A 21,264-nucleotide genomic window follows, 5' to 3' on the forward strand; every position below is an offset into this window, starting at 1 on the left:
GTGCTTAGGAGATGCAATTGAACTGCATCAGACGCTTTGTGCACCTTGAAATGAGTTAGAAATACTGACAGTGGTTACAAATGCGATTTAAAGTTCTTAAATGCTTTATGGTGTGTTGTTTTTTTTTCTCCTCACAAAGTTGAATCCCTTCTGTAAAATGAACTTTACTGTCATTTAACATTAAAAGTGCATAGTGTAGGTTGGAGCACGGGTTTGCTATCCTGCCATGCCAGCTGATACTCTTGTTGCAATATAATGGCGTTCCTATTGCTACTGAACAGGGTCTGAGCGGTGTCTGCATCTCCTTAGGATGACTTTTCTGCCTGTTATTATATTTCATTACACAAATCAAACAGTTGCACCTCTGTTTCCACTTCACAACTGGAGAGCATCAGCAGGAGCTTTGAGCCAGCCTGAGCTAGCACTGCTTGCTGCTCTTGATGGGCTTTTTTAGGTGAAATATTACTTGTATTATCTCTGGTACACGTGTGCATACAGACATGTACAGAAACTCTACTGCTCACCTTTAATGAGTAACTTATTTCTAGTGCAGTGTGAGTGCTACTGCTGGCTGCTGGAAGGTTATGTCTTACAGCAAAACGAATAGGCTTTTGGCTGTGTATCTTTGCTGAGGTGTTTTCTGACTTGCTCACCTACACGCTCTTAAAGGAGCCGGCAGCATCGGGTGCTTCCCTCCTTGATGTTCCCTTGGCAAATCCTTGTCTTCTTTGCTCCCAGAACTCTTTCATTTCTGCAGTATGCAAAGGGGAGGAAACATGTATAGAGAGACATTCTTCAGATCCTTTTATTTCCCTAAGATCTTCTTTCTGCTGCATAGATTGAGCCCAGTTCAAAGGATTAAACACTTCAGGTGCATGGTAGAAAAGGGGGGAAAAAGGAGGAAAGAAATCAAGGTCTCTGTTCAATCTTTGCCTGAACTAAGCTAAATGGTTCAACAGTATTGTCCCAAGTGTTCCCAAACACAGCTGATCTTAGCAACCAAGAGAGAAGTTGTGCTGAAAGCCTGTTCGGTGCTGTTGGCTATTGGTGTTACAGAGCACAACGAGCTACGAGCACTGGCTGGTCTCAGATTATCAGCTCTCCAACCAACCAAAGCTCCTTAACTTTGGAATCGAGATGCCGAGCCCTGTCAGACTAATAGTGCCATCTGTCTGCAGCATCTGGGTATTAACCCTCTTAGCCTGAGACGCAGTTTCATTCCCGAGTGCTTTCACAAATGGAAAACACAGTTCTGGTAAGAAGAGCTCTTCTTTGATAACTTTGATACATACTGCATTAATTAAACAGCTTTGGATATCTCATGTGCAATGCAGCAAGGAATCAACACCAATTTAGAAAGCTAGCTGTGCATGTGGCAAGGTGCACGTTTGCTTACAACCATCAGTGTATCACTGATGAACACTGCAGGAAAAACTTCCTAGCAGCAGAATAAGCTGATGCATCTGAACACATTTCTATACTTAAATCTTCCTCCCCCAGCCATGCACCCTGATGAACGGATGATGACAAGGGAGGAGGCTGTGCTTACATAGCTGCTGAATGGAGGCACAGCACTCTCAGCTGTGTTTGGAAATAGTTTACTCCTATTTCATCTTCCAGGTCCCCCCTCCTTAAAGAGGCTGCTCCTTGGCTGGGTTGCAGACACCCTGTGTGATCATCTAATATCCTTTTCAGGTTTTAGCAGTCCTTTAAGCTCACTGGCCTATTTTGCTGGGTGATTTCATTTGGACTTGTTGAATTCTGTCCACTGTTGCTGGAATAACAATGCTTGTTTTACCTTAGAGAGCTCCTTTGAGTCCTGATGGCAAGTTCAGGGCTTCTCACCTGCAGGGTGGTTGTGGTTACAGTTGCTAAAGCGTCTAGTGTGGGATATTTTGTTAAGTGCATCCTACCAGAAAAGTAATGCTGAATTTTCAGTGTTAGAGTATTTTCATGGGTATGTATCCTCTCAAAAAAGAGAGCTCCCCATGAGCACAAGGGAGGGCTCAAGTCTTCATAGCAAGTGAGCTGCAGCACATCACTGTGCATCTTTCCTTATAGTCTCACTCATCTGTTATTTTATTGAATTTAATAAAAAATATATATTTTTTTCTGTGACTTTTGGGAGTTGTTATTGGGAAGTTGTTTCTTCCACTTGCCCAGCACCAGCTGGGATTGGGGCTTCTACTCTGAGGGATCACATTGGTTTTCAAACCAATCTTGGCATGAATCAGCGCCACATGTGTTTTGGAAGTGTTGGGCTGGGTTTGTGTGCAGCTGATGGCAATGGGAGCTCTTGTTTGCCGTGCACTCAGGAGCTAACTGAGAGAGCTGGGAACCATTATCTCTGGAAGGAAAGTTAAGAAGGAGTTGGCCCAGAGCAGCTCTAGCACTAAAACATGTGCCAAAAAGTAGCAAGGAGCTGGTGCTCTGCGCTATCTACCTTCTCTAAGTGTGTGCTTTTTCCTCCCCGCAGGGTCCACGTCTTGGGGAGAGGATGAGAAGATGGAACCCTAAAAAGCTCACTACGAATGTTCAGTAAGTGAACAGGAATCCCAGCAGAATCGCAGTTCCCATCTGGATATGCTACGGAGACTGAGCTGAAAAAAAGGCAAAGTCTCAAGCAGGACAACTAAGGACAATCCGTTATGTGCCAGGAAGCCACACTGCAAGAGGCTGCTTTTTCAGTTCAGGTAAAACAATGTGCCTGTGGGAAGCAATCTTGCCAGTTTTTTCACCTGTGGCATCTCTGTAGTTCACTCATTCTTACTAACATTGCAGTTTACTGTGTTTGAATACCTGTGCGATAGGCTGCATTTCTTGGCTTTGCAAAGAACAAAAAGGGAGATTTTTGAACAAAATTCAAGAAGAGAGTGAGTTAATGGGTGTACAAGGAGCGATAAGGAACAGACCTTGGTTAGCACAGGGAGCTCCTGAATTAACATGGGCTCGTTTGTGCCAGTCTCTGTGTTACAGTATACAAATATTAATCAAGCTATGTAGCACGTAGTTTCCTCTTATTATTGAAGGTAGTCATGAAGGAAGAAAGGGATATATTAAAAAGAACCACATTAAAACAATCTGTTTGCTTGGACCATAGCTTAGATTTTTGCTCAGGTTCACACGGCCACCCTGTAGTGAAAACAGGACGATAGAAATGGGAGGCAAAACCAAGGACACATTAAGCGGAAGGACCCAGCAGCATTTTGGCCACCTGAATGCAGGCCTTTACCTTTGTTTGAATGTCTACAACAGTTGTTTGTACAGCTTTCTTCCTGAATGTTATGTTTTCCCTTTTGTGTGCTCTATTCTAAACCACAGAATCTGTCTGAAAATCTTCCAGCCAGTCTCTGACACAGACGTGAGGTGGTACGAGGCAGGAAGCTGCTGCTGCTGGTGTGGCTGGTGCTGCTGGTGTGGCTGACTGCGGGTGACATCAGTGTTTTGTGCTACAGGAAAGAACAGGGAGGTTGTTTTTACTAATGGTCACTGCTGGGCAGGCTGAGCAATTCAACAACTCCTGCTCCAGAAACGACAGCCTGGGGTGAAGGTGTCCGGTTGTTAACTGTTCTGAAGTTGGCAACGTTATAATGAAGCTCTTGGAGTAAGAACTCTGTTCTTATAGGAATGGTGATTAAAGGAAAATGTATTTTGTAAACTATTTTGCTGGCACGTGGCAGATGGGAGCGGGGAAACAGCAGAGCTGCCAGTAGAGGGCTGCAACGGGAGGAGACAGCACGAGGAGCACCTGTGCTGGGAGCAGGACTGGGGCTGGTGTGTGTGCTCTGCTTCTTGCTAACAGCATCATCCTTCAGGGAACGCTGCTCCGCAGTGACTCTAAGGCTTTCAGAACGCTGGTGATCGCAGCTCGGGGCAGGTCCCTGCTAGGAGGTGTCCCAGAGCTTCTTTTTGAGCCCTGGGTCCTTCATCCAATGCTATGAAACATATTTATCTATCCATCCTTTAAAAAGTGAGTACATGATGTAGGCTGAGAACACCCAACCCTGAAAAGCTTACATGGCTGCAGTGCTTTGTCTATGCCCTTCACAGCTCTTCAGTGCAGTAGCCGTAGTGTTTTAAGGAAGCTGAGAAATAACGTGATTACACAACTAAAAAGAAGAGCTGCTGAATATATCGGATATATCGGTTTTGGTATGGAACTTTGGAACCTGTGCATTGGTATATACATGGAAATGGGTGCATGCAGGGGGGAAGGGTTACTGAATCACTCAGTGTTTGTGCGGTATTTGAACTGTTTGCACCTGTGGTTCATGGCTCCTGTCCTTGGCCTTGCAGAGCCAGAAGGGCGGTAATTCTTTTTACAGCCTTGTTGCAGGGAGAAGTGGAATGTCTTCTGCTGGGTCTGGGCTGCAGAGACCCTCCTGGTTCTGCTGAAGCTTTGGAGTTTGATAGGGCACTGTGTGTGTGTGTGTGTGTGTGTGTGTTGGTGCCAGGCACAGAATTAAGTTCCCAGAAACAGCAGGTGCTTTACTTACAAACTCAGGGTTAAACAACTTGCCAGGCTTTGGGCTGGGAGAAAGGTTTAGATCAGATTGGCAGGGACTGTTTTTATTCCCTCCCTTCCTGCCATTTTTACTGAGCAGTTCCTCACTGTTGTGGGCTCCCTGGCGATGCTCCGACCTCTCCTCATCTACCCCTGTGGCTCATTAGAGCTGTGGGGTTTGGTCATCTATTGTAGATCTGAAGATCATCACAGGGATCTGGGAAGGTTTTGGTGGGCTGGGGTGTGTGGTACAGACTGGCTGGGTGTTCTATGGACCTTTCATAACTGAGTGTTGGTTATACAGGTGGCTGGGAGCAGATTAACTATCCCAGGTAGCACTACATTTCTGCTACTAGGAAAAATCCCACGCATTGCATGCAGTTAATCCCTTTGCTACTACTTTTAGTATACTTTATTCCTGACTTGAAATCTCACCTTGTATTGTTACATGTTGTATATCCAAAATGATCATCCGGGAAAGGTCTTTGAGGATCTGGGTGTGTTAAATGGATCAACTGGGATCCTCAAAGGGATTATATCATTCCTGTTACCTGAGGAGATGTGTGAGGTGTGGCTTCACAGCCTGGTGCTTATGGGAGAACTGCCAGGTGGTGTTTGAACAGCAGGGCTCCAACTCTCCATCCCCATACAGCACCGATAAAGTCCTTTGGCCTCCGGATGTTCCAGGTTCTCTTATCAGAAGAATGGCAACGAGGATTTCTAACAAGCTTTTTAACTTCTGCACAGGGTGCATTAGAGTCTATGAAATCGTTATCACGGGTAGAACTGAACATATATGGAATTTAACTTGGTAAGAAGGATGTGATTTGAGGAGAAAAGTGAAAAGCTGGGGTGGTATTTATGGGGAGAGAGGATGGCTTCTTGCAATAGGAATTACTGACACTTCTCCAGACTGTTGCACAAGAACATTTGGTGAATCCTAACGTAACAAAGCAAGCAAACCTTTCCTCGTCTTTATATCCTTAACCTCTAGGGCCTCGATATGGCACAGTAAGGTGGGTTATTTCACCCGCTGGGCTGCGGGCTTTGTGCTGGCAGGCGGGAGAGGTGCGCTGTCACAGGCTGCTGTCAGTTACAGGAGGATCCCAGCTGCGATCCCGGCTGCTGTTCTCACTCCGTGCAGTTGGGATGGACGCCCTGTTGGTGCCCGTCCCGGGGGGGGGCACGGGGCAGCCCGGCCACGCGCTGCCAGCAGCGGCAGCCCCGAGCCCGGCGCCGGGCGGAGCATCGTGCCGCCCCCGCTGCCGCCGTTGCCCGGAGACGAGCGGCGAGCTGGCGGTGGGAGGAGGCAGCGAGGAGGCGGAGGAGGCAGCGAGGAGGCGGAGGGCGGCGCGGGTTGCGGCGGCAGTCGCTGCGGCGGGGCGCGGCGGGGACGCAACGCTCCGCAGCCGCCCAGAGGAAGCGGCCCCGGGGCGGGGGCGGCCGCTCGCAGCCATGCCGGGCCCGGGGCGCTGAGCCCGCCCCGCTGCCGCACAATGGAGGAGGAGAGGTGGGTGCCGCTTCCAGCCTTCGTGGCCGGCCGAGCGGAGCGCTCCGGACACAGCCCCGGGCCGGACGAGCCGCGGGAAGCGGGTGCACGGGCACGGAGGGGCGGGACGGGGGTCGGATCCGTGGGCGCGGGGCTGTGCTGTGCTGTGCGGGGCTGGGCTGTGCGCCGTGGGACCCGGCAGCCGGTTGGGGTCACGTCTGAGCCGTCCCCGCTGCGGGCTGTGCTGCCGGTGGGATGGGCGGCTTTTGGGGCGCCCTGGGGCTCGTCGCACCTTTGTGTACGTGGGAGCCGGGCAGCAGCGGATGCTGAGCCGTCCTCGCGCCGTGGCTGGGCCGTGTGTGTTTGATCCCTACAAGGTGACGCTGTAGCTCCGAAAGCTGCTCTCAGCGGTGCCCTCCGAGCCGTCCCGGTGCCCGCTGACCGCATGAGGTTCCGCTCGGGGCTCCGAGGTGCTGCGTTCTGCTCCTCCCAACGCCTGGGTGCCTTTCTCACACCAGCACCACACTTGCACGGCTTCAAACTACACGCGAAGCCGTTTCTTTTCTTTCGTATTTCTCTTTTAAACAGGATCTGCCGGGTGCCCCTTCTCCAGCCTCCAGCCCTGCTGCTGTCCTTGCAGGCAGTGTGGGGTGGGCTGGGGGCTTGGCCGGCTGGTAGAGCTCATCTCCAGGGCTTGGCACCGGTTGTGTTTAAATGTGGTCCATTGAGACTGAAGTGGGGTCAGCCCCACGTTGTGTGGATTTCCCTCTATTGAGGTGCAGCAGTGTGTCCAAATTGCTCCCCAAGCTCTGGAGGGCAGCTCGGTACCCTTAACCAGCCCCATAACTGCAAGGCTTCGTGTGTTCAGCTGGCAGCACGCAGCTCTCACCCGCCTCATCTCTGAGTTGCTTTAAAATGGAGCTCACGTTCTATGTAAGGGTGTGAATGGTCAGCTATGGATGTAAATCCAGACGTCAGTATCCAGGTGCTAATTGATTTCCAGTGCCTTGAAATCTTGTCCTCTTAACTATTAGCCTAATGTTTGAGGGGCTGCAGAGTGGTCAGCTGGGTGCCCCAGGCTGTGCTCCTCCTTGGTGCTACCACGTTTTATCTCTTGCCATGAGACAGCAATGGTCACTTCAGAACGAGTCCTGGGAGGTTTAACGAGCTGACCTTGCTTGATGAGTTGCCATTGCAGCGAGCGGGCTGGTTCTGCTCCCATTTTTGTACTTTTTTGCGTTTCAACCCAAATATATGTCATGCAGATTAGGTCTGAAATTTTACATGCCGTGTCCTTTGTGACAGCAGAATTCCCCCTCGTTTTTAATTTTCCATTTTTTGTAGCTCATGAGGAACGTGTTATTGGTGCTTGTATCACCTCTGACTCTGGTCCCAAGCCGGCCGGGACTCAAATATCCTGCTTATTCCTATACGTCTGGGTTGTGCAGTGGTATCGTGTGCCCACATCACTGCACATGGGCAGAAGCAGCCGCGGTAAGGGGGATTTAACCTGCAACCTCCACATCTGGCAACGAGTTCTCTCAGACCCCTGATTCTATTTTACTGTGCTGATAAAGGCTTTCATTTGATGGAGGAATTGCGTAATGGTGTCTGATCCAGCAAGGAGGTCTGAATCTAGATGGGAAAAGATGTGTAACAAAGTAACAAGGTAACAAAGGCTGGATGGTTATTTGTTAGAGAAGTCTTACAACCTGTAATTTCGGATCTCTCTGGAAGTGGGAACCTTCTCATCCAGCTGGAGGCTCTTCGTAGTATTGGTCTGAAAAATACCAAGAAAGCGCATAGTATTCCTGTCACACTTGAGTCATTTTGTGCTGCTTCCATTATTGTCAGTGAAGAGTTTTATTCTCGGTGGTTCCTGAAGTCTCTTTAGATATAAATTACCTTGGGGAGGAGGGTCTCCTGTGTGCCTGTCATATGTTTGTCTAAGCAAACGTCTCCATTCCCTCAGAAACCATCCAGGTATTTGGGCTCCTTTAGTCACATTTTTTACCATCTTTGTATACACCTACGGAAAAAATCAGCAATTGAGGTCTTATAAATATGTAACTACAGCACAACCTTTTCTTGCCGCCTGTCTGCCTCAGGGAATGACACTGCTGGCCATCATTGCCTTTGCTCCGTGATTTTGAGACCCACTTAAACTCCTTTCCTTAAGAATATATGAATTTTTAGCTCTTCCTTTGTCTTTATGGAGGTGTTTTAGATTTGAAGACCAGTAACTGCTGTTGGGTATCCTTGAGATTTTTAGATCAGAGCTATGTGGCACCTGTCAGAAACTTGAGAGTGACATTGCACAGTGATGTTCGTAGTGCATCCTGGAGAGAAAATGTGTAGCTGGCTTGTTACTCATCTTGGAAGACAGAAATGAAGGAGGAGGGCAACTCACTGAGCCTGGGGAAAGCCAAGGTGCCAACAGGGGGCTGTGGCAGCACCCAGAGCCCCCCTAGCACTCACTGTGAGGACCCAGCAGGTCTCCAAAGCTTGGTGTCCCTGAGGACACCAGGTGCTGGAATATTAGCAGGAGCTCATCCTTTCCTATTCCAAAGCAGAGCTCATTTGGAAACTGCTCCTCCTTTAGGGTGGCTCAACTAAAGCCGGCATTAGAATTGATTTTGGCAGAGGCGTGATTTTTGTTCCTGTGGTTTACTAGCTCTCTACATGGCAATAACCTTGCAAGGGGACAGTTTAGCTCTAAGGGAGGCTTTTATTCTTTAGCACAATCTACAAAGACATCTGTAATTACTGCTGGTAACTAAGGCAACCCAACTTTACGAGTGATGCCTGCATGCGGCGGAGCTGTGGGTTATGGGCTGTAAGTGCTCTCTGCAGGCTGGGACGTGGCCCAGCTCAGTCAAAGGAGCTGCTGAGCTTGAGCTGAGCCTGCTGAGCTTGGAGAGGGGGAAATGGCCGTAAACAGTGCTCTGAGCTTCACTGGCACAGTGTGGGGCTCTGAAATTGGGGTACGTTTGTTCCATTTGGGGATGGCACCGGAAGGCTGTGCAGAGGGACAGCAGCACGGTTGGCGTGCTCTGAAAGGAAGGACTGCATGGCTGGGCTCAGTCCTGCTGTGTCCCTAACGAGGGTGTTCATCTGGCTCAGGGAAATTAAATCATTTGTCCATTCACTCGCTGCACGGCTTCGGGTGGCCCAGGGTGGGACAAATTGCTCCTGGCACCCGGCCTGCTGTGTGCTGGATGTCAGCTCCTGGCGCAGCTCAGGGATGGGCAGGATGGCATGGCCCACTCTGCTGCGAGGACTTGGTTCTCTCCTTGGTTTTGCTGCCTTACTGAAATAACAGAGTAATTCTGAAGTGTAACAGCTCTCTGTGTAGTGGGAGAAGCAGGGTTACGTAAGTGGGCTCTGTGGTCTGTGCAGCTCAGTTCTTTGAGGCAGGTTGTGTTTGCAGGCAGTGGAGGATCCTTGTGTTTCTGATGTTAGGAACGTGTTGGTGTTATCTGTGAGTTTGTGTGGGGGTGTGAAATCTTTCTCCTCTGTATTAATGGAGCAAAGTTCTGTGGAAGCTGACTCAGTTTGAGAGATGAGTTAAAGGCAATTGGCCATTAATTTTTTTTAAACTTTTATTTCACATTAGTCATTTGGGAAGAGCTTTAAATAGCATATATTGATTTTACTTATTTACTTAAGCGAGTTGCTACCCAGATAAAATGCAGTATTTTCCTATGGCGAGCTCTTTGGTATAATATGAAATTCACCATTTCTAGTAAACCTGAGAACGTTCATCAGGATGCTTTAGAAAGAGCTGCTTTTCATGCTTTATAGGAAGATCTGGTTGGTCTTTTTCAAAAAGAACAAGGTTTTGGCTTTTAAAATACACAGACCAACGTGGTGCAGTGGAGGCTCAATGGAGGCGTGTTGTTCTGACCTTTACTTTGGTGTTCAGTAGAACTTGCTGTGTCCTCTCATCTGCATCTCTTGCCTGCTGGGAAATAATGAGTCTTTGGATGCTGGCATCGGAGTGCTAACAAATAAATCTCAGTGGCACGCTGCTCTGGATTAAAGAAGCTGTGTGATTTTTGTGTGCAGTGCTTGGTCTGGGATCCTGCAGGGTTGGTCTCTGACTGACTGTAAGCAGCATCCAATGGGCACAGGTGTCTGCTCACCTCTTTCAGTTTCATTTTCCCTTTATTTGTTTGCTTCCTGTATGTACTTCTGCATTGGAGACTGAAAGCTTGGAGAAGCCGCTCATGCTTTCACATCCCTGCTTTGCCCCGCTTGGCATGGCACAAGGGAAGGCTTGGCTGTTTGAAAAGCAAGGCTGAGATTTTAGAGCTATGGTCAAACTTCACTAGGCCAAAGGTTTCAACAGAGGGTGTTGATCAGTGCAGGGTTTTGATCAGTGTAGCACGGAGGTGCAGCTGAACGTGGTCACTTCCCAGTGGTGCTCGGAGGCTCCTGGCTGCGGTGGGGCTGGATGGGAGCTGGATGCTGTGTGTACTGTAGGCTCACTGCTTTCCTCAGGACACAAAACCTGGCTGTGTCATTGTCTGCTGCCAGCCCTGTGAGTGCTGAATGTTTAACAAGGGGTGCCCTCCCTTCTGGCTTGTCATCTGGCCGTACTGGGCTACTGGGATGAAAACCACAAGAATGTCATGTTTGATAAAGGGAACACATCGCGGGCTGTAAATAGTTAATAATTGTGTTTTGTAAGGGAGAAAATCACTGTGTTTGAAGATACATATAATGTACAGGCATTGGCAGGGGTCAGCAGGCTGTTCTGGGGAATGACCCTACCCTCTTTGCTGGCTTTATACCCTTCTTCAGAGGCCGCCTGTGGTACAGCCTGGATGTGCAGCTGTTGGTTTAACCAGCTTCAGCTTGTTCTGTCCTGAAACAAGCACAGTAAGAAAGGCGACAAGGAGAAGGGTACGAAACCTGAAGCTGATGGGGACCGTCCTTTGGAAGGAAAGCTCTGAGCAGGGCTCCAGGCTGCTGGGTGGTGGTGATGGGGTTACCTCCCAGAGCCAGCCATTCACTTGGAGCTGATATTCAACAAGGATGACCTTGCTCAGCTTGTTTTATTTGCTTTTGCCTGCTGGAAGGCTCGAGGTATGAGCTGTAGATTTAGTGGAACAGTTATCTCACTAAAATGCTGCTTTGTTTTACAGGTGGGAACCTTAAGCTCCGAGTGATTTTGTGCGTTTTGGAATCATAGAGGTGGTGATATTGACCTTATGTCAATTCTGTGCAAAGAGCCAACACTCAGAACAAAGTAATGAGGACACGTATGTGCCTTAGGCACCTGTTGGCCTGGTTAAACACAGCACAGAACTGGGTGCATCTGGTTTTACATTACCTATACAGCCTGTAGTTCTGCTAGGAAAGCCAAGTTTAGTAATTCTTTCTATACATTTCAGTGGCACTAAATAGACCTATTTCTAGAATGGAAACGGAACGTGGCTGCTGCAGAGCTAATGCTTGGAAAATCTGCAGGTAGTTTCAATAGTCCTTTTCTATTTGCCTCTATGGAAGAAGATGTATTGTATGTGTTGTTTTTTTAGATGAGATGTGAAAAGGTAAAACTTCTCTTTCTCTACAAAGTATATCCATGGAACTCCTGCAACTCCCAGCGCTGGAGTCTATTCCGATTCAGTCAGGCAATTATGTTCTGGCTTGAATTTCAGCTTACGCTGCTTTCCTGGACTGCAGCCTGTAAGACTGGGCTTTGTCCTCGAGTGTTTGGCACTTCTTTTTCTTCCCTGCTGATTGGGTTGTTTGGCTTTCCACATCAGTGCAGAGGTAGCTGCGTTTTGTGACGCTCTTCATATGGCAAGCCTGGTTGGACTAACAAATGTGCAAGCAACTCCATGAATAATGCTCTGTGCTGCAGTTTTATGATACCTGTTAGTTTTGGAGCATCACAGAATCAGACTCTGTGCTCTTGTTTTGTTCCTCTTTCCAGCATTAAGCAGAGTTCCCGATCCTCTGAGGCAGGTGAAGATGAAAAGGACCAGCGCACAGTGACGGTCAACCCCTCACACATGAGAAAGGCATTCAAGGTCATGAATGAATTGCGGAGGTACGTTTCTGACTTAATGGGCATCCTCTCTGATTTAGCAGAAAGGTGCTGATTGAAATATAAAGGCTTTAAAATAAATAGAGAACTCTAATGGTTGCATGGAGGGTATTGATGAGCAAGTGGAAAGAAGCAGCTACAACATAGCTGCATTGTGGTGGGGTGCTGTGCCCATTCTCGCATTGCCTGTCTTCTGTCAGAAGGAAGCCAACAGCAGCTCAAGAAGTTATTTGAGTGATATCCTTCACTGTAGTGATGATAATTCATGTAGCATTTTCCATTACTTACAGCAAATTTAGCTGTAAACTATGTTCTTAGCTGGGCTAATGGTCTGAAAACCAGTAACAGAACATTGCAGACAGAAAGACACCTACACATAATTACAGACCAGGGATTATGAATGTACTGTTCTTATTCCGTTGAACCGGGGCTGTTGCTCAATCTGGGCTGAGCACTTCAAAGTAGGAAAAAAGCCCCACTAACAACTCAGGTCTCTATGTGGAAATTAAAAAAAATGCCATTGTCAGTTAAGAAGGAACACCCTGGTGTCTTTAAACAGCTGTGTGGGCATAGGGAGAATGGGGGCTGAGGAAATGTAAGCAAGCACAGTCCTTACGAAGCAGTTGCTGGTGTGATGGCAGTAGTTAAAGCTGTGCTGGTTTTCAGCTGTTCCCCCAAGAACCAGGCAGAGGCTCAGGGAGTATTTCTAACAGCAAATTCATCTGACTTGTTTGCCATTCCAGCAGTCACTTGAAAGAAGTCCTGTGAAAAAATACGTGTCGTACACATTTGTGTGCTCCCTCTCTCCAGATGGCACGATGAAAGCAGATAACAGCCTTTACTCTTTCTGCATGCTCAGAGTACTCCGAAGAGGCTGCTGTAGCACCTCGCTTCTGTGGATTTAGTAGTTTCCCAATGTCTGTTTTCTCCAGTGCAGAGAAGGGTGAGAAATGTCTTCTTCCAGATGTCTCATAGGGATTCTCAGTTGCGTAAGGAGCAGAAAATGGAGATGTCCGTCCCTTGTAACAGTTAAATGAAGCAAAGTATGGTTTTTTAATATTGGCATCCTTCTAGTCGTCTCTTTGTACTGAAAGCAAAAGATCTGAAAATAGAGGTTTGTGTGGCTATATTCAGAAATCTATTGTGCTCCTGTTATTCCTTTGTTAATTGAAGCACAGTGGGAATAGCTGGAGACTGACAGTGTTTCTCAGTGCCTGCAGTCAGCTAGGTCTTGTGTAATGGTGAAGGGATAAAACATACAGGATAGAATAGAAAGCTGCCCTTAAGAACCTATTTGATGTTTTCTTTTTCTAGGTACCCTCCTCCTCAGCCCCTGCTGCTGTTCTGGAATATACAGTTCTCATGTCTATTACACTTGTGATCCATTAAGCTGTCGATAGTCAGTGTTAATAGCTACCTTGAATAATTGTGCCTTAGGTCAAATGCACAGAGAAATCCCGAGTGGAGATGGAGCAGTCCCAAGCTGAGGGTCACCAAGAATCTTGCTGAGCCTTTAGCCTATTTGCAATATATTGCTCACTTGGAATTTTTAGCTTTCAAATGTAAATTGAATTAACTTTAACGAGCCGTACTTTAAATAACTGTAGTCCATAGAGGAACTGAATGGGGCATCTTTTACATAAGTTGAAGGAAACGGAAGCTTCCCTTAAGAGCCGATTCAAAGAGCTCCCATTACTGCCCTCATCCCTTCCAAAGGAGGATGAAGGTAGAACAAAGATTGTCAGTTCCTACTTTCATTCTGTTTTCCATCAGTAACCCTCCATTTCACAAATCATTTTGTTTACTTCTTCCATGGAGTAGGAGGAGGAGGAGACATGCCAAGACCATGGGGAGTTTTGTATGTATTTATTTGATGTGTAGTTTCCCGGGAGAAAGCACAGCATTTTGATAAGCATTTCTGATGAGACGGCTCCATCTAGATTTGCAGGCACTAAACTTTTTTTTTTTTTCAGGCTTAACATTTGAAAAGAACGCCTTTATTTTTGCATTTGTATGCTCAAACATCTTAAACCAACTTATTGGGAGGCTGAGCACTCCTCACTGTCTGCATCTCCAATCCTTGTACAAACATTAACTAATGAATCCTCAAAGGACATACGTGGGGCTGCTAGGAAAGGTCACTGATTAATGAAGTGGCTTTTCTAAAGCCATACAGTGATTCAGTGGGGAGCATAGAAGTTATTTGGTTGTGTTTGGAACCCGTTGTTTTATTCCTGTGACTCTTAATCCCACCTAAGTCATGGGGTAGGGAAGTTCTCAGGCCCAGGGGTAAGCTGCAGGCCTGACTGCTGTCCCCTAAAGGCTCAAGTGCCTTGTTCCTAGCAGTAGGACTTCTGCTTGCTTCTTCAGGCATAAATTGTACTTGTTGTGTTTGGGTTTTTTTTTCCTTACCAGTTCTGAAACAATCTTTGTCTATTCTGGTGTTTTTCCAGCAAACGACTGCTCTGTGATGTAGTGATTGTGGCAGAAACTGTGGAGATGGAAGCGCACCGCGTGGTCCTGGCAGCCTGCAGCCCTTACTTTTGTGCCATGTTTACAGGTACTCTGCAGCAGACCCTGCACTGGGGCACAGTAAATGGGCTTGGGGGTGGCATCAGGCTATGGGGGAGCATGCAGAATATCACTCACAGGAAGGTTACTGTGGGGCTTGGTTTGCTGTGGGTGGTTTTTTATTCCTCAGCAAATGCTTGGGTCGTGAAACCACACATTGTTAACATCAGGCACACGTGCTGTGCCCTGTTCACATCAAAGAAGCTGCTGGCACAAAAGTTGTAGTTTTGAGGCCCAGCCCTGCAGATGCTTATTCGTGGTCACGGATGTTTAATCTCCCATGGCACTTGTTGCTGCTGCCCAAAATAACACTGTGGTTCTCTGGATCCCAGTGTGCATTAGTAGCTCTGTGTTTTTACTTTGTTTTCTTGCAGGGTGCATTGTTACAGCCCAGTGTATTTTGGTAATGGCAGATGCAACCTCAATGTGAAGGGAAGGAGGGGGCAGAATTCTGGCCCCGATCACCTGATCCCTATAGGCCATGGCTGTCAGTGGGTGGGACAGCAAGAAGAGCTGTGTTGGTCCCAAGGCAGGCATTAGCCAACTTATTTAGGTCCTTCTGGTAATGTCAGTATGGTCAGGAGCACCTTTGCTTCCTTTCCTTTTCCTTGTCCTCCTTTCTAGGATAGGAACTGACATAACCAAGGTAAATGTATGCTGCAGAGAATGGTTGCCATGGTCTCAGAGCTTCAGCTCTTTATGGTGTTTGCGTGTGCTTTGTACTCCTTGGTCTATGGCCTTGAAGAGTAGAGAGTAGAGAGTAGAGAGGTCCAACAGGGTCAGCTTGGCATTGTGGGTGCTTCTTGCTTTTACAGACCTTGGGGTTATGCTTGGTTTTATTTGCCATACTAGAAGCAAAAAGTGGAATTTCTCAGGAGAAAGCCTCTCGTTTGTGCATCTTTCCTTCCCTTCCATAATGGAGGGGGGAAGAAGCTTAAGTGTGAACCAATGTCTGAATGTTAGACAAGATGTGAGGTTTGCCATCTGTGTGGGTACAAAGGTAAATGGTACTGCTGCTCTGTGGGGAGCATTGGCACTGGGTGCTTTGGGGAGGGGAGTGTTTGTGATGCTGGTTCCTGACAGGAAGGTTTAGAAGTAAAATATCACTGGAGAACCCTCTGATCCTTAGAGGTCACCTGACAGGAATGCAGTGGTGCAGAGCAGGGCTGGGGCTGCTCATGTTTCCACGTAGGAATTCTCCAGAAGTGTAATCCCTCATGCAGCAAGTTAACCAGTAATCAGGCCCCGCAGTCACGCGGCTGCTCAGTGTGCCCTGGGATGGGTGGCAGCCGTGGGGCCCCAACACAGCCCTGCAGGCAGTGGATCGGGCAAGGACCAGTTGTCCATTCAGTTCTGATCCCAAATTTCTATGGACTGGGTCTTCTTGCAAAGCTGTGTTGGTTCAGTTTCCAAAGGCCAAATGTTTAAAGTCTCAGCTTGGCTATTTGTTGGGATTTATTTTTCAGCTATGTATTGCACATCAGCAGTGTGACTTGGCAGCTGCACCTCTGTGTGTGCATGCTTGCAGAATGGATGCAGGATGCAGGGGTGCGAGCAGCTTGGGCACACTGTCCCTGCTGGAGGAAACGCTTCTTGGGGAATGGGGTGGATCCTCTGGTCAGGATAAAGCCTTGAGCAATGGGAAATGAACCACAGCTCAACCCCAGTGTCTGATATTGAATGCATGTGTGTCGCTCCCTGTAACTGGCCTGATCTTGGACTAATGGATGGCCTTCTGATGATCATTCCTTTGCCATCTAGTGACCTGTGGTTAGGCCTGTCTCTTGACGAAAGCCTTGGGAAGTCCTGCAATAAACAGGCACTTGTTCCACTTGCATTCTCCACTGCTTGAAGGAGACACAAGACCTAGCACTTCCTATTCTTTATTGGTTTTCTTGAGTGTTTCAGGTGCACGGTCCTTGTTGGCACCACAACTGGGGGTGATTGGTGACAATAATTTCCATCAGTATGGGAAAACAAAACCACAGTAATCATCTCAAGAAGTACTACAGATACTATGGAGGTGGGGCTGTTACTATGAGAAACATGGGAGGATTTCAGCATTGCTGTGGGAGGAGGCATCGATGCATCAATCACAGAATGGCTTGGGTTGGGAGGGATCCATTCCTCTGCTTCCAAGAACTTAAGGGCTGAGGTTTTGGGCCTTTGTCTTATTGTTTTCATTAGGACATGTGGCTGGAGGGCTCAGGTCCCAGCCCCACTGCCCCTGCCCTGGGACACAGCGTGACTTTCTTTGTGGCTGTGGGATGTTATCAGAGCAGAGCCACTAGAAGATGTTAGCATGCAGGGCTGGCAGCTTGCTGGTGGGTGTAGAAGCCCACACAGCCTTTATTTTTGTTGGCTGTGTCACGTGAGTGCACAAAGACAACCAATGTTATCAGATCAGTCCCTCTGGGCTATTTCTGCATCAATCCTAGAGGAGAGTGTCCCAGCCCCTCTCCTGCCCACTGGTCCCAATGGGCGCTGTCAATGCAGCTCTGCTTTGCCCCTCACTTGTGGGATTTTGACTGGGTCCTTCCAGGCGGCTCCAGCTCCATGTGGGCTGAGCTGAGCCCTCTCTTCTCTGGATAGATTTATATATATATATATATAAATCTATAAAATATAAAAATAATATATACTATATATATATATAAAATTATTTATTTCACAGGGTGGGGAGAAGTTTTGGGGCTGAGAGGTTTATTTCACCAATTACAAAGCCCGACTCGTATCCCTTTGTATATTTGTATTCATGGGCTTCTCTTAATAAAACTGTTATCAATTAGTTTTAAAAATTGAAGTTGGAGCAAATATTATTTCAGCCCGTGTTTCCCTTGGGATGTTGTTGGCCCTTCTCATGCTTATGGTTGACCCAGCTCCTGTTATCTGCCTCCTCGTTGGTATAAGTGAAGACCCAAAGGTTTAATGTCCAGGACCTGGGCTTTGCTCAGGGTCAGCCCCCTGTTAGCACCCTGCTCCATGCTGTGTGCTGTGCACTCAGTGTGCCTGGACACGTCCTGTGCTCCGTATGGAGCTGTAGGCTGTAATTACTTCTCACTTAGGCTGCAGAAACTATTTTTCCTCTTAATCCCACAGCAGTATTGAGTCACCACATTTCTTAGCGTAGTGATTATTCATGCTCTGGTTTAAGAATTAGCATTTATTCAAGCTCTGTTTTGTTTAGATTTAGTTTTTTGTTTATTGTTTCCTTTTTGCTTTGGAGCTTGCTCTTTCTGTTCTGTGCTTCTTGGAGATCCTGCTGGCCAAGCCTGGGCTGGGTGATGTCACTCTGTGCATGAAGGCTGGAAGGACCCCAGGGGGTCCACTCTCCTTCCTACAGCACACTCTGTGCACACTGGATGTACTCTTGTTTCCTTCAGCAGGTTTCAGGTTATTCATCAAGGAGGGCAACACTACCCTGCCTTTATTTTGTGCAGCATGCCACAAAGCACCTGAACGTAGCTGGTGCAGCTTTACTTATCTACCTTTATACATGTATTTATTATAAATAGTTGAATAAAATGAGCCCTGCTAAGGCTTGTCCAAAGTCTCTTTGATCCTGTCTCTGTGATGAGACACAGCAGAGGGCCGCGCTGCTTTTTCAGTCCCCATAGATGTTTAAATACAGCTGAATTTGGCAGGTTGTTTTCCTGCAAAACATCAACCTCTTTGTTCTTATTGATGAGTTTTATCTTGTGTAGTGTCTTCTAATGTTGAGATGCTCTTTAGGTGGCATTAAGAGGCTTCTGAGAATCTCAGTCTTCATCTTTAGATGGTCAGGAAAAGGGTCAGGGCAGTCATTAGGTACCAGCAGGATGTGCTGGAGGTGGGGGGGAACAATGGCCTGAGAAGAGCTCCTGCACAGCAAACTGACTGTCCTTTTAAAATACATTTCAGGAGACATGTCTGAAAGCAAAGCCAAGAAGATCGAGATAAAAGACGTGGATGGGCAGACACTGAGGAAGCTGATTGATTACATCTACACAGCTGAGATAGAGGTCACGGAAGAGAACGTGCAGGTGAGTCTGCTTCAGCCTCTCCTGGAAACCCAAGTCAGAAGCTGGCACCTCAAAGGCCTTTGGGAATGAGTGATCTCTTCAGGCTGCGGAAAGTAAAAGGTTGAACTTGAAAAGAGCTCTTTCCAGCCTTGTTTAGTCTTGAGGCAGTTTGCTGATTTGCCTGCACTTAAGTCTTATTGCATTTAGCTTTTGTATCAAGCTCTTGTAATGAGCTTAGGCATTTGCCTTCCAAGAAGCTGTGCTGCCCTGTGGGTCAGTCTGTCAAAGGTCAAAATACACTCAAACAAGCAGCCAGTCAAATGTGGCTTAAGGTCATGGCAGAGGAATCTGGCTGTTAGTTTTTAAGTTCTTCTGGGGAGTTTGAATAGTTTGGCAGAGCTTTGAGTGGAATATATTGTTAAAATGAGGGCATTCTTCCCTTCTTTGTGTGCATTCTGTCTTGCAGCTCTTTGAGGTAAATATTATTCTGGAAGTGGAAGGAGTAATTGAAAGGCAGCCTACAGACAAAGCAGGATGCTGAGGAAGAGTGTTTTGTTGTCTGTGTCACATGGCTGTGGCTACTGGTAAAGCTTTTTCTTTGTGCTAGTATTTATGAGAAGAAAAGGGCTGTGCACTTAGCTGCTGATGTCTGGAGGGGTTGCTGGGAGCTTGTTGCTTGTTCCTCATTCCTCATTTTTGTTTGCAAGTGACAGTTGGAGCCTGGTGTCTTCCTGCTTGTGATCTGAGCATGGGATGGGATATCAGCAGTCATTGTCACTGGAGAGGGAGAGGAGAAATGCCACGTTTCTGTTGACCTAATTAAGATAGCAAGGCTAGACTAGTTAGAAACCCATTACTGCTTGAATGCAAGTTACTGCTGTGGATGGGACATGCTCGTCTGCTCCAGGCCCCTGCTGTGCTGTAGCATGTGGCTCTTCCTGCATGAATCTAACAAGTACTGTTAAACCAAGGAAGTCAATGCTTAAACCTGTTGCAGATCCTCTCCTTCATTGCAGTGTGTAGTTGAGCTTGTAGAGATCTGAGATACCACATAACATCAGTGATTTATAGTGGGAAAGTGAGGTGAAGCTCCTTAAATTTATGGTGTCCTCCATTGCTGGAGGAAAAATGGCATTTATGCACTATCAAGCTGGCATTTTCCTTGGGGAAATGTGAAGCCCCCATGAAGCATCTGCTTTCCTTCCATACTGCTTGTTGGTAGGTGGCCAGAAGCACCTACTCAGCACATGGAATGGGCTGAGCTCAGGCTGCTGTTTTGTGTGCTGGTGTCATTCAAACTGCTGAATGGAGCTCACTGGAAGTTACCATGCGTGCTCCAGCTTTCCTTCATGAGAGCATCGCAGTGCTCGTGTGCAGCTGCACCTGGCACAAGCAGCATGGCATCTGGGGCAGGCTGTGGTGCCAGCTCAATCCTGCTCTGAGTTGGCAGGAGAAACCAGCCTCCAAAGCCCAGATGTTGTATTTTCTGATCAAACAGAAAACTCAATCTTTTTTTTCAGTAAAACCAAACGATATCCTGCCTTGCAGTGGCCTGGGGATTACAAGGAGTTGAAGTAAGAGCTATGCAGGTCTTCATATTTTGGCTCTCAGCTCTTGGACAGTAAAATCAAAAGTATGTTTGGTGAATACTAATCTTTAGGCATAGAGATTTTTCCAATCTAATAAACCAGGTTTTTTTCTCTGTGATTTATTTAAATAACCACCTTGTGAGCAACTGTAGGCTGGAGTTAAATTAATTCATGAAGACTAAGAAATGAAGCTGATCTAGGGCAAGATTAACAGACTAATCTAAATTTTATTATGTGTTAAAAACGTCTGTGCTTAAAATGTTTTATGGCATTTAATATCATTTTATGAAGAAGCCCATCAACGTTTTAAAGAGAAGTTTCCATCCTGCCTGTGGGTTTTTTGTTGCTGAGCAGATTGCTGTAAGTGGGTTAATTTCCACCTGTGGCCACAGGAAGGTCAGCAGAAAAGAATTTTCTCTTATTCTTTGGAAAGGTTCACAGCAACGAAGGCAAAGCAATGAAAGGAAAATGGAAGAAGCGATTCCTGGATTGATGTGCCAGTGAACTTCATTACAGAAATGACAAGAAAAAAGATTGCTAAGTGGCATGAAATAAGCAGATGCAGCCAGTATATCAAACACATGAATAAATGGGAAGGCCTTGTCAGTTCATTCAGGCAAGAATGGCTTGGGTTGGAAAACACCTCAAAGATCATCTAGTTCCAACCCCCTGGTTGTGAGCTGGGTTGCCAACCACTATATCAGACTGCCCAGGAGCCCATCAAGGCCTTGGACACCTCCAGGGGTGAGGCATCCATAACTTCTCTGGGCAGCTTGTGCCTCACTGCACTCTGTGAAGAATTTCTTCCTAACACGTAACCTAAACCTCCCCTCTTCCAGTTTAAAACATGGGTGAGAGCCAGCCTGACCAGCTTTATGTATTGGAACCTTATTTTCAGAGGGATCATGAGGTGATACAGGCAGCAGTGGGATGGCTCAGGGATCACTGAGGAAAAAAGCTGTGTGGTGCAGTTTGTGCAAAAGTGAGGAAAACTGATAGGAGTGAATTAGGGAAGTTCACTGATGCTCACTGAAGCCCTGTTTGGGCTGCAG

The 21,264-nt window shown here is 47.1% G+C and overlaps 1 protein-coding gene across 6 annotated transcripts in view; it reads left to right on the top strand.

Annotated features, from left to right (window-relative positions):
• Nucleotides 1–2,553: 2,553 nt before the first annotated feature.
• The window catches only part of KLHL3 (kelch like family member 3), a 43,364-nt gene continuing 24,653 nt past the window's right edge, over nt 2,554–21,264 (top strand). For 3 of the 6 annotated variants that reach the window (XR_014940698.1, XR_014940697.1, XM_015875682.3), the window contains exons 1-4: nt 5,800–6,014; nt 11,938–12,054; nt 14,505–14,611; nt 18,523–18,644. Coding sequence is in view for 3 of the 6 variants with exons in the window: in XM_015875682.3 (XP_015731168.1) it covers nt 6,001–6,014; nt 11,938–12,054; nt 14,505–14,611; nt 18,523–18,644 (360 nt within the window). In the remaining 3 variants the exon portion in view is untranslated. Of the gene's footprint in view, nt 2,694–5,799; nt 6,015–11,937; nt 12,055–14,504; nt 14,644–18,522; nt 18,645–21,264 lie in introns of those variants that run through there. The other 3 variants (XM_085532084.1, XM_085532086.1, XM_085532085.1) reach the window with 3 other exon arrangements.

This window comes from Coturnix japonica, unplaced genomic scaffold, assembly GCF_054131305.1.
Source record: "Coturnix japonica strain WE unplaced genomic scaffold, WE-NBRP24 Scf048, whole genome shotgun sequence".
Taxonomy (NCBI): domain Eukaryota; kingdom Metazoa; phylum Chordata; class Aves; order Galliformes; family Phasianidae; genus Coturnix; species Coturnix japonica.